This window comes from Dipteris shenzhenensis, chromosome 11 (genome assembly GCF_047967505.1).
Source record: "Dipteris shenzhenensis isolate YYH24624 ecotype China chromosome 11, Dip_SZ_1.0, whole genome shotgun sequence".
Classification (NCBI taxonomy): Eukaryota; Viridiplantae; Streptophyta; class Polypodiopsida; order Gleicheniales; family Dipteridaceae; genus Dipteris; species Dipteris shenzhenensis.
In genome coordinates this window covers 28059143-28074396 of record NC_141606.1, presented here as the reverse complement: position 1 = coordinate 28074396, position 15254 = coordinate 28059143, and the positions used below count along the sequence as shown (strand labels likewise).

At 47.0% G+C, this 15254-nt stretch overlaps 1 protein-coding gene across 1 annotated transcript in view; it reads left to right on the top strand.

The window, feature by feature from the left end:
- The first annotated feature begins 2479 nt into the window (after positions 1–2479).
- LOC147896858 (SCY1-like protein 2 B) overlaps positions 2480–15254 on the top strand; it is a 36251-nt gene continuing 23476 nt past the window's right edge. Inside the window, exon 1 of the mRNA XM_087381165.1 lies at positions 2480–3393. Coding sequence (XP_087237291.1) covers positions 2905–3393 — 489 coding nt within the window. The 5' untranslated portion in view covers positions 2480–2904. The remainder of the gene's footprint in view (positions 3394–15254) is intronic.

Genomic DNA, 15254 nt, shown 5'->3' with positions numbered 1-15254 from the left:
TAATTGTTGAGAATTAGACCTTACCCAACATGTGGAAGGTTACCTTTAAGAATGTAGTATGGCTTGTATTGCAATGTAATTATTCTTCATGGGTGTACTCATTTGTCATAGCTCATGTGGGTGTGGAGGGGTTTGCCTGGTTCACTTTTTGCTTTCAACTTGATGTTCTTCTTCTTTGATCCATTTAAAGTCAACCTACTAATGCCATTGTTATTTTTTAATACTGAGCCCTTTTTTGTTATTAATTCTATATAGTTACGAGGAAATATCCCCCCCCCTTCTCTCTCTCTCTCTCTCTCTCTCTCTCTCCGCTTCTAAATTCCTTTTTTCTAATCATCATTTTGACATGACTATGTAGCACTCAACACTTGTCATTTTGCATTCTGCATTGGAGTGGATGCTCGTTTAGTAGCTCCACCCCCACAGCTTGTTGTATCAGGTTTTTCCACAGTCTCATAGACCCATCGGTCTTTCGAAGACTTTAATAAACTTTCTTTCTTTCTCCTCGTCCAGTCCTTTTTCCCCACTCTCTCGCTCAAAATGTGTCACCTTGACAATCTCTCTCTCTCTCTCTCTCCAATATATTTTGCTTCTAGCGAACATTAACACGATGATGATCACCATCACTATCATCATCATGCTCTCTCTCTCTCTCTCTCTTCTTTCTCTCTCACTTGTTTATGCGGATGATGTGGTTGTTTTCACTAATAGTGAGGGTAAGATGCAACAACTGATGGATATCCTCAGCATGTTCTGGTCGGAAAGTGGGCTGGCTATGAATGTTTCCAAAACTAAACTCATGATAGTCAAGACTATACATCCAAGTAATCCCCCTTCAATCTCATATATGGGTCAACTTGTTGATACAGTGCACTCATTCAAATACTTAGGCATTGAAATTCCAGCTAATAACAAATGGAGCAGCTGTGTGCAATGGAGAATTGATGCAGGATGGGGAAAGTATTATCAATTTGAAAATGACTGCAGCAATACCAACACAAGAAGGTGGCAAGTATGAAACATGATTTTTGGGGCATATGTGGTACAAACAATGCTCTATGGGGTAGAGGTGTGGGGGGGGAGTATACCATCATCAAAATGGAATGATGTAGAAAAAATGCAGAAATCTTTCATTAGAAGACACCTTGGCATCAAGGCTACCACACCCTACTCTCTCCTACTCCTAGAGACAGGATGCATACCCATAGAGTTGCATGCCTTGAAGAGAGTACTTAGATACATCACAAAGGTCAAGCACATGAATAATGAAAGGTTGCCAAAGAGGGCATGGGTAGAAAGTCAAAAGTCCCAAAAGACGAATAAGGGTAAGATTTTGGCATCTGGATGGGCACTAGATTTAAAAAAATGGTTCCAAAAATGGGAGGTAGAGAGGTACTTGGACTACTCTCCAAAGGAGGTAGATGAGGATGCCTTTCATCATGACCTGCTGAATGCACTACACAAGAAATGGCAAACAGCTGAAAACAGAGATAAGTTTGAGTACTACCGTACATTTATTAACCCCGGATATTGGGCTACTTATACAGGAAGAGAAACAGCCACGCAGAAGTACATTTGCACACCTATGGCAATACATAAGCAAAGAGCTTTGGCCTCACTTCGCACCCGATCACACCAGCTGCAGATTGAAATAGGAGGATGGAAAGATATGCCCAAAGAGAGCAGAATATGCCAATTATGTGACCAGGGAATGGCAGAAACTGAAGAACACATGGTAATGATATGCCCTTACTATACTCACATCCGGAAAGCATTTAGCTCTCTTCTCGAGGGACATAACAGACTGGCTGATATGCTACATAGCGGGTCACCCCTAGCTTTAGGAACGTTTGTCTATAAGCTTTTCAAGCACAGGAACTCACCTAAGACATAAAGGTAGTTTCTCTTAATACCCTCCCCTCCAAGGGAGGAGTCTTTGTGTACGAGGATTTTGTATTGCTCAGGTCCCATAGGCCGATTTTTTGGTCTTCAGAGGACGATAATATATTCTTCTTCTTCTTCTTCTTCTCTCTCTCTCTCTCCCTCTTCATATGTGTATGTGTGGGTGCACATGTATTTTTACTTGAAAATGAGCCCACATTGCATCAAGTCTAAGTCAAGTCATGTTTTAGTCATGTATAGTCAGAGAAACATTGAACCATAATAGACCTTTTTGCTATATGTACAAGAAAATCCACTGGAAAGAAAACTTGCAAGGTTCCCTCTCTTGACAAGAAAGAAAACTTAATGTTTGCATTGACCAATGGACTGTTGCAATGGATGCACTTGCAAGTACGTAGATGGGCTTGTTGGCATTGAGCTACACACTTTTTGGCCTGCCCCTGGGATAGGCCTTAGCAATGGGGATTTTTAAAAGAAGCTAAAACCGATTATAGTAATTTCGAAAATTTGGCCATCATTTTCTCCCCGTTTCTCTCTCTCTCTCTCTTCTTCTTCTCACTCTCTAAGCTTCTTCTTCTTCTCTCTCTCTCGCTAGGCAGGCCTCTTGAATGTATTCACCTTTTTTTTTGGGGGCATAGAGCCACGTGAAGGCGGATGCACTGCTCTCACCCACGCATGCGACCAAGTGTATATACCCAACTCAGGAGCAAATGCTTAGCGCACTCTGAAAAATGGCATGATGAGCAAATGCTTCGATAGAAAGGCGTGGAAAAAGAGACTTAGTGTGTTTGCTAATTGTATTGTATTGCAAAGCTACAGTCCTTTGGCATCCAAGCGATCTGTGCTCTCCAGTCTCATCTACTGAAGCAACCTTCCATTTGATCTTTGCCTTGCTTGATCCCTCTCAGAATTGAGATTTCCATCCTTCTGATCATTCCATCGATCCAAAACTCTTAGATCCACACTCGCAATTGCCTTCCCCCTCTTGGGTTTTCTGCAGCCATGTCTCTCAACATGAAGAGCCTCACTCAGGCCCTCGCCAAAACAGCTGCTGTAATCGAGCAGACTGTCCATAGCACTGTTCATGAGGTCACTGGGCCTAAAGCTCTACAAGATTATGAGCTCCAAGAGCAGGTCGCATCCGCAGGGCCCGGGTTGGTATGGAAGGTGTACTCGGGCAAGCATCGAAACAAGTCTATGGCACACAATCAAGATGTCTCTATTTGGCTTCTCGACAGGAAAGCGCTGGGAGAGGCTAGACAGAGGATAGGCCTTTCGAAGGCTGCCGAAGATGCGTTCTTGGACATAATTAGGGCGGATGCCATGCAACTAGTGAGATTGAGGCATCCTGGAGTGGTACATGTGGTGCAGGGCCTGGAAGAAAGCAAGGGAGCGATGACGATGGTTACAGAACCGATTTTTGCGTCCGTAGCCAACGTACTTGGGCAATTGGATAATGTCGCCAAGGTCCCCAAGGAGCTAAAGGGATTGGTAAGTAATGCGGTGTTCCTCTTTTTATTTCACTCATTCTCTTCTGCACAGGTGGCTTAGATTTTGGGATGACTCAGTGACGATACCCAGATTGTTATAGAAGGCTCGAGAATTATAGGGAGTTTACAAGGAAAAAATTAGTCTTAATACTCGATGGGCTGTCTATATGCCACCAAAAGTGAGTAATCTCACGGCAGCGCAGTCACCCATTACTGCCCTTTATCTTCTCCATCTAAGTTCCTCCCTTTAAGGCATCAAGCTTTTGTATCACCATTATATTTCTGCCTATGAGATTTGATCTTCGAAATTAAATCCCCACTTAGCTGCTAGGAGTTCAAATATGAAATGCTCAATGATATGGCAATTGAGCGCTTACAGAGTTCAAAGCTTGGGCTGAGGTGTTTCTTCTGTTTCTCAGGCTTCATAATATGTCATGAGATGATAATATCAATCTTGTCCTTTGCCTCAGGGTTGATAGAAACTCAGTTTGAAGACCTGCATATGATGCACGCTCATATGTGCACGCGCACGTATGTCAATACATGGTTATATAGTGCCTGAAACACTAGCCCTTGCTATGCGTGATGGAGGATATGGTTTTGAGCCTTGTGGACGACTGCCACAACATGCAGTTCTGCAGTTGGACTGGGCCACTGGCAGACTGCCACGTGGCACAGTTGGCCAATGGGAGGAAAGTATGCAGAGCCAGTGTCAGCCCAGTCCAAGTCTGGTCGACCAGATTGGGGGCTCCCCCTAAAGGGCCCGCTTGGGGGGCATTCTTTAGTTCAGAGTTGCAGCAGCCTTCAGTCAGTATTGGGCTCCACATGGTACATACCAACAGGCTGTAGGAGAGTACATGTGTGGGCAGGGGGAAGCAGCATGCAGAGCTCACCCTAGAGCAAGCTACTGAAGCCTACTAGAGGCAGGTGGTGATCCAGGAGGGGTTTTACAGCAGAGGATCAAGCAAATAGAGCTTGTATTGGTGCCATACCTCAGAGGATGTTTGCTCAAGGTAGGTGTTGGAACATTTGACAGTTTTATATTTTGATTTCGATATCTATATACCCTTCATTTGGCTATATATCTGTGTATAATCTTCCACAGCTGAAATGCTTTCTATATCTTTGTGTGTATGCACAAGTGTTGAAGAAAGATAACTGGGTGCTGTACCTTGGCATATCTTTCACACTAGATGTCTTGCATTCTTCGTTGATGATTGCAAGGACATTGGCTTATCTACATGCTGTTTCAGCTTTGCTGTGCTATAGCTGTTTCTTTGATCGGCTAACATGAAACACTGGACATACTTTACATGCTACACATAGTGTTATTTTGTAAAACAAGCTCATCATTTTCTTATCGTCCACAATATCTAGGAGACAATTAGAACAAAAACAGTCTTTACAGTTTTTAGAATACTCAGGTACCTTCAAATAGTCTTTCTGACCTTGGACAAGCTCAACTTTAGCTCAATGTGGATCCACATCTATCTTGAGCCCTTTTAAGACTATCCTTGGCATGTCTTAACATTTGATTCATATCCTTGAGAAAGTCTTCAGCAGCTTGTATTTTCCTCTCAAGCCCTAAAGACAATAGTGCTCCAGCAGGCTGGAATCCATAAATTAGTACGAGTGGCTAGTTGCTGATTTTTGAGAACTACTATTGGAAAACTTAAAAATTGGAAGACACTCTTCCCAATCTGTTTTTTTTTTGCTTCCATATGCTTGTAGCATATGTCGTGTTGGAGTATAGATGGTCACCTCCCCATCTGTGAGCACCCAAATGAGGAGTGCAAGCGGGAGGTGGACCTGTGTACATTAAATGGCATGTGGGCATTGTTGGAGCATGCCACATGGGCAGCACATGGGTTGCCATGTGCGCAGCAAGCAAACAAAGAACATACAGAAAATAGGGCTGCCACATGGGTAGCACCCAGAAGGGTACCTGGCTAGCTTGGAACAGAGTTGAAGAAGCAGCAATGGTTGGAAGCCTGCTGGAAGTTGCCACAATGCCACATGGCATGGTCTGAAGGATGCTCAGTACTTGTACATTTAGATGCTCGTTTGGGAGAGACTAAAACGAAATCGTTTAGACTTCACAAGCAGTTGTAGCTTGAATGAAGAGATTTGGACTACATTTTGATTAGCCTTCTCCTTTAGTGCTAGCCTTCGTCATGGCTGAGTTTGCCCTTCACCTCCGGAGTGCCGACAGAAACTCAGTATGAAGACTTTGTATAAATGGATGCTCAAGAATGTGGGTGTGTGGATTTGTATGTGTGAGAGCATACTTTTATACTATGGTCTACACCCACTGTTGGGCGCTGATGACGTCAGTGGGGATGTCATAGTAGCTAGTCCCTACTCTGTGTGATGGAGTTTATGGTTTTCAATCTTATGAGTGACTCTCGTGAGATTGAAACTGCACTATGTTGTGTTTTTAGAGGATGAGTTTGGGAATGTTCCTGGATTCATCTAGGTATAGGTTTGTGGCCTGGAGCAGACCCGGGAAGCATGGAACAGACTGCATGGACATTCTGAAGCAGATGGAGCGTGATCTGAAAGTGTGGGGTGATCAGAAAGATGCCAGGACACATGATGCCTGCGAATGGATTGCTGCAGGTAGCTGTACGGAGGTGTACCAGGTGTTTGCAGAGCTAGAGCATGTCCAGCAGACAGGCGGGGAACCAGTGGCAGAATGGTGACTGTCAGGAGAGGAGTTCTGGACAGTCAAAAGGTCCTGGGATAGAGCAGTAACTGCCTGGGCCAGCGGTAGGCTGTCACGTGGCCAGGCGGGTCAGCAACAGGCTGGGTCTTACAGACCTGTAGATGGGCTGGCTAGGTCGGCTGTTAGCACTTATTCAGTTGGCTATTTTGGGGCCCTTTTGGACCCTATAAAAGGGAGTCCTTCAGGGCTCATTATCTATCCATTTGCTGAGCAATTTGTGGAACAGTCCAGCCTGTCTCAAGGTTCAATCCAGGAGTGTACTGTTGCAGCGAGGGAGGTTGCTGACTGGCAGGATCAAGGAGTTCAAGTGTCACAGCAGCAAGGAAGACTAGACCAAGGTGACTTGTGCCTCAGCTTGGGCTGCATTCAGAGCAGCAAGAAGGTCAAGAACCACAAAAAGCAGTGCCTTGGAATTGGCTGTCCATAGGAGCAGCAGGGAGGCATGATTGTGGGGCACACATATGAGGCCCACTTAAGCTCTAAGAGAGCACTGTAGGCCTAGTGTTTTGGAAGTGCCAAGGAGGTAGGAGGACAGCCTTGTGTATGTATAGGGGTCCACACTGGACATAGCTTTTGTATTGTGTCCACATTGGATGGAAATATTTTTACTGGTTCTACTCTCTCTTTTGAACATTGTCTAGTTCCTGGGCTCCATAACTCTATCCCTGGGGTTAGCTTCTGTTGTGCATACCCTCTGTTGTATTCTCTAACATGGTATCAGAGCCTAGATGGTACACAAGTGGTAGGAGCTCGAAGGCAAGGACCTTGGGAAAGGACGACTTTGATTCAAGCTTTTCGAAATCAGCTTCTACGTCTTATGGACTAATGCCCTTGCAAGGTATGAAGCTTTTATCTCTTTCAGTTCATTATCATGGCCGTAAGATATCCGATTTCAAACTTTCGGGAAATGGGCAAATTGGATGGGTCAAATTATACTCTATGGAAGATGAAGGTCTAGAGCCACTTGGTGGTGGGATCAGTGGAGCTAATGCCACATGCGATCACGACTCCGGCCATTGCGACTGCGGCGGCAGTTATGGTCTAGCAGATCCTGTAGCAATGAAACACTAGGTGACACGTGATGTGGAGGCCCTGGCAATTATTATTGGCAACATGGTGGATACGGTGCTCCCGCGCATTCAGTTGGCAGACACTTCCTTTGCTGCGTTGACCATACTAAAGAATATGTACAAGGCGAATAATGACGCGAGGATTCTCGATCTTGAAATGGAGCTGTACGGCAGAGAGGGATAGTACAGGACCACATCACCAAGATTAAGGTGGTGAGCGACAAACTCTCAGCGGTTGGTCAGGCAAGGGATTTGGCAAGGATGGTTAGGCTTTCGTTTGTCATTCTTCCCAGGACCTACAAGAGCTTTGTCATGACAATGAGTTCGCGGGCACCGGTAACTTTTGAGGAGCTTGTTCCTTTGCTTATGCAGGAGGAAGCTCGGGAAAGGAAGTATGACCGATCCAGCAAAAAGTCCTTTTATGCTAAGCAACAACAAAGAGGATGTCAAATGGGGACACTTCTGATATGAGAATAAGAAGAAAAGAAAACATCAAAGATGTGCTTCTATTGCGGACTTATATGTATAGGGATCCACATCCAGTCAGTACTCCGTGATAGAGGGTGAGACACTGGCCATAGATTTTGTATTGAGTCCACATGAGATTGGACATATGTTTTGCTGCTGGTTCTACATCTCTCTTTTCAGCATTGTGTGTTTGCTGCCTGCACATCTATTTAGTCTGCACATCTATTAAAGTACGGATTACGGAAAGAAGTTTTGCATTTGAATATTCCATTGTATGAGTTCCTGGGTGCCATAACTCTATCTCTGGGGTAGCTTCTGCTGTCCATACTCTTTGTTGTATTCTCTAACAAGCCCACCATGGGGGCCCCCTTCTAGGGTTTGAGATTGAGGAGAGAGCTGTGGCTGGCGAGGATATTGGTCTGAAGGCTAGGCTGCAGTTGATCAGCAAAATGGGCACGAGCCTTAGTGAGATGATATGATTGCAATGACCAGGTTTGACTTGACTTTCAACAGCAAAAGTCATCTCTTCTCAAAGCCTCCAACAACAGCTCCTTGGGAAGGGAATCTAGTGTCATATGGTTTTTAAAGTTTTCGCTAATTGAGGGTTTTAACTAGTTTTAGCTCGAGATATGTAACTAAATGAGTTGGTGTAGGGTCATGTTCCCATGGCGGGGGGGGGGGGGGGAGTGTGAGAAAACAGAATGGAAGCAAGAGTGTGCAAAGAGTGAGTGAGCTGAACATAGTTCACTCGCGAATGTCAATTGAACTGAAGTGAATGAAGTGTGTGTACAAGGAAAGAGATAAGGGTTTTGTCTAAGTGACAAAACCGTATCTAATCACTAACCGTAGTTAGAGATTAGACCGTGGTTAGGGGGAAAAACCTCTTAGAGGGAAAAGTGCCCCTAACTCACTTATTACATTCCATTGGCCATTGCCTAGAATATATTAATAATTCTAACACCCCCTTGCAGTGCCAATGTGATGTACTAGGTAATGATCAATCACCAAAAGAAGATAAGTTTAGGGCACTGTGAAATGCCTCAAACTTCTCACGTGGAAGTGCTTTGGTGAAGATGTCTGCAGCATGTCATGTGTTGACACATAGATCATACTGATCTCCCTTGCATGCAACTTCTCTCTGACATAATGATAATGAACCTCAATGTGCTTCATGCGAGCATGAAACATAGGATTCTTTGCCACTGTAATAGCACTCTGACTATCAGTGAGAATAGGAGAAGGACCCTCCAATATGAGACGAAGATCAGCGAACAAATGTCGAAGCCAAACACACTCAACTGTTGCTGTGAAAGCTGCCTTGTACTCAGCTTCACATGAGGAAGTAGCCATTGTAGATTGCTTCTTGCTCAGCCAAGAAATGCAAGCGTTGTCCAAAAAGAAACAATTACCACTAGTGGACTGCCTTGTATTTTTTTTTGCCGGAAAAACAGTGCTAATTATATTACTTCGAAAACAAGATACATGAGGTCAGCTTTGCAACTGACGGGGCTGCGTTCACAAATCGGACGCAGCCCAAGAAGGTAACAAAAAAGTAAAGCTCTCTCTCACGGAGGGATCAGGCGAGTGTGAATGAACAGCCAGAGAGGTGGTGAGTAGCGCCACTGAAGGCCCTGCGAAGTATGCTCGAAGAAGAGGCCCTGTGTGTCCCAATCACGGAGGAAACGTCTCCGCTTTTCCCGGCCAGCCCGGGAGTCTCCTTGTATCTGGTCCCATTGGCCTCTGAGGGTGTGTATAATCTCACTCCAGATGTCAGTCATGATCTGGGCAGTCGAAAGGGAGGTGCCACCGAGGATCTGCGCGCAGCGCGAGGTCCAAATGTGCCATCCTGCGATGCTGCTAATAATCTCCCAGACTGGCTGCCTCTCCTGAGATCCTGTGCCAGCCTCTGCCAGGTGCGGCGGAATGCTCTCGAGTGGCCCCCACGTCCCCTGTGTGATAAGGAACGTGGGGTCCTGACATGCCTCGAACAAGTGATGAAAACCAGGTGCGGTGCTGCACCAGCAGATTGCGCCCCAAGTGATCAAACCTAACTCCGGTGTTGCGCGAGTAAGGATCCCGAAGGTCCACCTCCACACTTCCTGGGCGCGAGTGCAGCTCCATAGGCAGTGTTTTGGTGACTCCTCGTCCTCATGACAGATCTGACAACGTCCATCCTGACCTACCTGCCGCAACCAACTCCCCACTGGAAGACCTTTGTGGGCGAGAAGCCAAAGGAAGTAGGAGATCTTCCGCGGCCGCCAGCTTCCCACAAGGCCTTCCAGAAGGCCTGCAAAAATAACCTGGAGATACCCTGAGCATACCAACTGGGCCGCTGGGTGGGAGGGCGGCTCTGCATCCTCCCGAGAACTCTCCTGCCCAATGTCGTGTTGCAGGCAAAGAAAGAGGTCGGCCCCTGACCTGTCACAATCTCTGGCCATCTCCACTCTCCTGGGTCCCAATCAAGCTCTGACAAGGCCCGCCCCTCCTAGAGCCAGAGTCGCCATAAATGCAGCTGATCCTGCTCTATACTGGGATCGGTCCGCCAAACCTTCCCCACGAGGCCTACGACCCGAACCCTCTGCCATGGGAGTAGGGGGTCGATGAGCACATCCTCTCTCCTGAGTCGGCCGTCCCCCATAATCGCGAAGAAGGAAACAGAGGTGTCGTCTATCCGACCTGCAACCACCAGTGGGATGCCACGGGGGGTGAACTGTCCCAGTCAACGGTCATCACCAGGCATGAGGATCTGAATCTCGGGTGGAACCAACCAATCAGCTGGAATCGCTCCGTCTATTTCAGTGCGTCTCGCCTGAGCTCCACGGGCACCTCCAGCTGCGACTGCTAGAGCAGCGGTCTCCAAGTGTCTGTACGTGTCCCTCCAAACTCGAAGGGACCGGGCTGGCCCCCGCATCCAGCCGTCCCACCTGATGTGTGATCTCTCCCCCAGCTGAAGGTCCTCGGCATCTCTGACCTGACCGTTCCAGATGAGCGGTTGGCGATCGATCTCCTCCTGACAGCTAGGAGGGGACTGTATGAGACTGAGGCGGAGCCCCCTCCAAACCATGAGGAGGCTACGAACGAGTGGGGAGCGGGGCTGAGTGAGCGGGGCGGAAGTGAAGATCCACCTGAGGGACGGTAGCCACTCTCCACCTCGGCACGGGACACAAGAACCGACCCCCTGCTGAAGTAACATCTTCCACGTTTGCCCCCCGGGGTCAAACCGCGGATAACTAACTTGCCCAGTAGGGCCTGACTCTGAAGCTCTGGATCGATGACCTCCAAGCCTCCCTCAGCCTGCGGAAGAATGACTGTCTGCCAGGCAACCCTGGCTCTGGTATCTCTGAGACCGTCCCCCCCGGACCACAGGAAGTTCCGGACCAACCTTCTAAGCTGTGCCACGCTGGATCTCGAGAAACACCAACAGGAAGCCACATACCAAGCCGTGGCTAGGAGGACCTGGTTGACTACAAGAGCATGACCTGTAAGAGAGAGCTTAGCAGTGCTCCAGAAAGCCAGCTTTCGTCGAATGGAATCTAGCACCGGGAGAAACTGCTGAGTTGGCGTGATATCCAGGCCGACTTGAAAGCTGAGATATCTAGCTGTCTGTCCCCGCGGGATCCACCTGAAACCCAAAAACCTCCCCCACTGTGAGCACGCCCCGGGGTTTGTGAGAAAACCAACTGATTTGTTCCAGTTGATTTTCGCACCGGCTGCTGAACAGAAGACCTCTAGGGCCATCCTCACCCTCTCCAGCATCATCTCATCATCCTGGACATACAGTGCTGTGTCATCTGCATACTCCGAATCCAGGAGCTCCGTGTCCTCCCTGATGGGAAGGCGAACACCCCGGATCCCGGTCGACCTCGCCCGAAGGTAGTATGTCATAGCCTCGGCGAAGAAGAGAAATAGGTAAGGAGCAAGGGGGCAACCCTGACGCACTGATCTCTCCAAACGAAATCGCTCTCCCATCTTGCCGCCAATGATGACCCTGCTAGAAGCTGTCCTGTATAACGCTGAAATACCCTGAATCCATCTTGCTGGGAAACCTAGTCGCTCCAGAGTACCCTCCTGGAAGGACCAGTCCACTCGATCATAGGCCTTCTCAAAGTCGAGAAGTAGGATGGCTAAATGTGACCCACTGTGCTGAGCCCACTCCGCCGCCTCTGAGAAGGTGAAGACATTATCCAGGATACTGCGATCCTGGACAAAGCCTGTCTAAGTGTCATGAATGAGGTCAGGAAGTAGAGGCCGAACTCTGGCGCTGATCATCTTGGCAAGGATTTTGTAGGCAGTGGTGAGGAGAGTGATCGGGCGCCACTGACGGATCTCCTGTCGATCTCCTCCCTTCGGGATGAGGCAAATCAGTCCCAAGGAGAGGCTCTCTGGCATATATCCACTGCTGAAAATCCTCTGGAGGGCTGCTAGGAGGGGCTGATGGATCTGATCCGAGAAGGAGGTGAAGAAAGCGCGAGATAGCCCATCCTCGCCAGGGCATTTCTGCCCGTCGATGGCCATCAAGGCCTCCAACATCTCGTCCGTAGTGAACGGTGCCAACAACGTCGCCTGCATGCTGGGCTGAACCAGGGCTGGAATGTGCCTCCACACCTCCTCGCGGGAGGTCTGTGGGAGCATAGATGTTGAGGATTCCTATTCTGGAACCCTCCAACTCTAGGCCTACCCAAAGGGCATGGCCTGGGATCAACATACCATGACCAAAAACTCCCTGGGCTAACTGCTCGCACACGGAAGTACAGACACCGCCACTCCTCCCCTGTGCGCCGATCGAGGGCTCCCAATAAGTGTGAGAGCGTCCAGGGAGAATCTTCCCGCAGCTACGGGAATGAGCCACAGAAAGCTTGTGCTCCTGGAGCAGAAGTATATCCAAGCGACCATTGCAAATATCTGAAGAAGGGTTTTACAGCCTGCCAATGTGTTGTCTTTGGGCTGTGCATATATCTGCTCACCTGAGATGCTGCATACTGAATATCGGGTCTGGTATTGCACAAGTATATGAGGCATCCAACAGGCTAGCTGTAAAGTGTGACATCCACTGATTCACCTGCATCATACATAGTATTCAGCCCCGGCTCCATGGGAGTGGCAATAGGGTTACAATCATGCATGTTGAACCTATCCAAGAGTTTCTGCACATACTTGGATTGAGACATAACGATGCCACGCTTGTCTTGTATAAACTGGATCCCCAAATAAAAATTTAACGTGCGCAAATCTATCATGTCAAATTCAGCTTTGAAATCCCTCATTTGACCTCGTGAGCAGCATGTCATCTACATTAAGAATGATGACCAAAATATCCCCCCCATCCTTCTTGATGTAGAGGGTGCTTTCCGTAGGACTATTGTATAATCCCTTACTTGCCAGGAATGCATCTATCTTGGCATACCATGCATGTGGGGCTTGTTTCAGCCCATATAAAGCTTTGTTAAGCTTGCATACTTGAAGTGCATTGCCAGAAAGTTCAAATCCAGGAGGTTGCTTGACATAAACCTCTTTCTGCAAGTCCTTATTAAGAAAAGCTGTTTTGTATGTTTAACTGATGGACATTCCACACAAAATTTGCAGCCATTTCAATAACTGACTGTATGGTTGTCATCCGGGATGTAGGAGCAAATGTCTCCTAATAATATATGCCCTTCTTCTGTGCATAGCCTTTGGCAACCAGCCGTGCCTTATACCTGTCAACAGACCCATCTGGTTTCCTTTTTACCTTGAAAACCCACTTGGTACCAATGGCATGCTTACCTGGTGGCAAATCTACAACATCCCAAGTCTGATTTTTCTCTATGGACTGCAACTCATTGTGCATGGCGTGCATCCAATGCACATTATCCTTTGCTTCTTCAAAAGAGTCAGGCTCCTCTTCATCAAGAAAAGTCCCTGCATAAGCTGTCTCAACTGAAAGAGCCCCCCCTGCGTGCCTTACTACACTACAAGTCCTGCCAGGCAATGGGGCCTCAAGCCTACTCTCCCTAAGCAACCAGTTTTGGCTGTGTGTATCTCTTGAATCTCTTGCCTGACAACTTCATCCACACCCTGAGGTGGTACAAAATCAGCCGGTGGCTGAATCGGGGCATGTGGATCTGGAGGAGGTTGCCGTAAATTCTGAGTTTCAGCGGGGGAACCAAATGCTATAGGAAGCATCCCCTCAAACACATCATCTGAAGAAGCTGGAATATGAAATTCAGCATGTGTATGTGCTGAATTTTCAGAAAATATAATATATCTACTAACAAAAATCTTGTGTGTGGTAGAATTGTAGAGATGATAGCCTTTGCTTTGTGAACTATATCCCACAAAAATGCATTTGAGTGCCTTATTTGACAACTTATGTCTAAACGTGCAACACAACCAAAACCTCTGAAATGGTCCAGTGAAGGCTTTCTCCTATGCCATGCCTTATAGGGAGTGATTGTCTTCAAAGCCTTTGTAGGAGCCCGATTCAAAATATAGTTGGCACACATGAGGCCTTCAAGCCAAAACCTGTGAGGCAACCTCTTACTTGTAAGCATGCATCTATCCATGTCCATGGTAGTGCGATTCTTTCGCTCAGCTTTGCCATTCTGTTGAGGTGTAAGCCTCACCATAAGCTGATGCGTGATGCCTTTCTTCTTCAAAAATGCCTCAAATTCATGAGACATATACTCTCCCCTCGATTTGTGCGAAGTGTCTGCACCTTGAGTCCTGTCTCATTCTTAACCATAGCCACAAAGTGTTTGAAATGCATAAACACTTCTGATTTTGCCTTGAGACCATAGACCCAAGTGTAGTTGGTGAAGTCATCTATGAATGTAACAAAATAGAGATAACCCCCAAAAGTAGGTGTCCTCATGGGACCGCATACATCACTGTGAATAAGCTGTAATTATGTGTAGCTTTCACTTTACCATCTTTCTTGAAGGGAAGTCTATGCATCTTGCCAAGGATGCAACCTTCACATGCATGAGGAGGAGGCGACTCCAAAGGAGGCAATGCATCAACCATATCATGCCTTTGAAGTGTCATTAACCTGCCATAGCTCATGTGCCCATACCTGGCATGCCATAACTCGGCATTCTGCATCGCAGTAGTGGGAATGCTCACTGATAATGCAAGATCGGATCTTTTTTCATATAGATCAAGCTGAAAAAGACCCCGATACAAAGATGGGGGCTCCAGTTTGCACGCAAGTCCGTTTCAACTAGGTTGAGATGCGTGCAAAGTATTGTCACCACAACATCAAAGCAAAGTCATTCTCTTTGTCTTTGACTGTGCACTTGTCATCATAAAAAACAACCTGAAATCCTCCTCTATTAAGTGAGGACACTGAAAGCAAATTCTTCTTTATGCCTGGCACATAGAGAACATCTGAAATTCTGAAATCTGTGCCATTAGTGGATGTGAGAATAATGTCTCCCACTCCACGCACTGAATAAGAAGAGTTATTTGCACAAGTCACCTTCTTTTTGGTGGGTGGAGGATGCAGAGATACAAACAGACTTTGCTTAGATGTGATGTGCTTTGAAGCACCGCTATCAAAATACCAAGTATTCAGTGTATCATTGACACTGAGAGAGCATGCATCCTTTGAAGGATCATAGC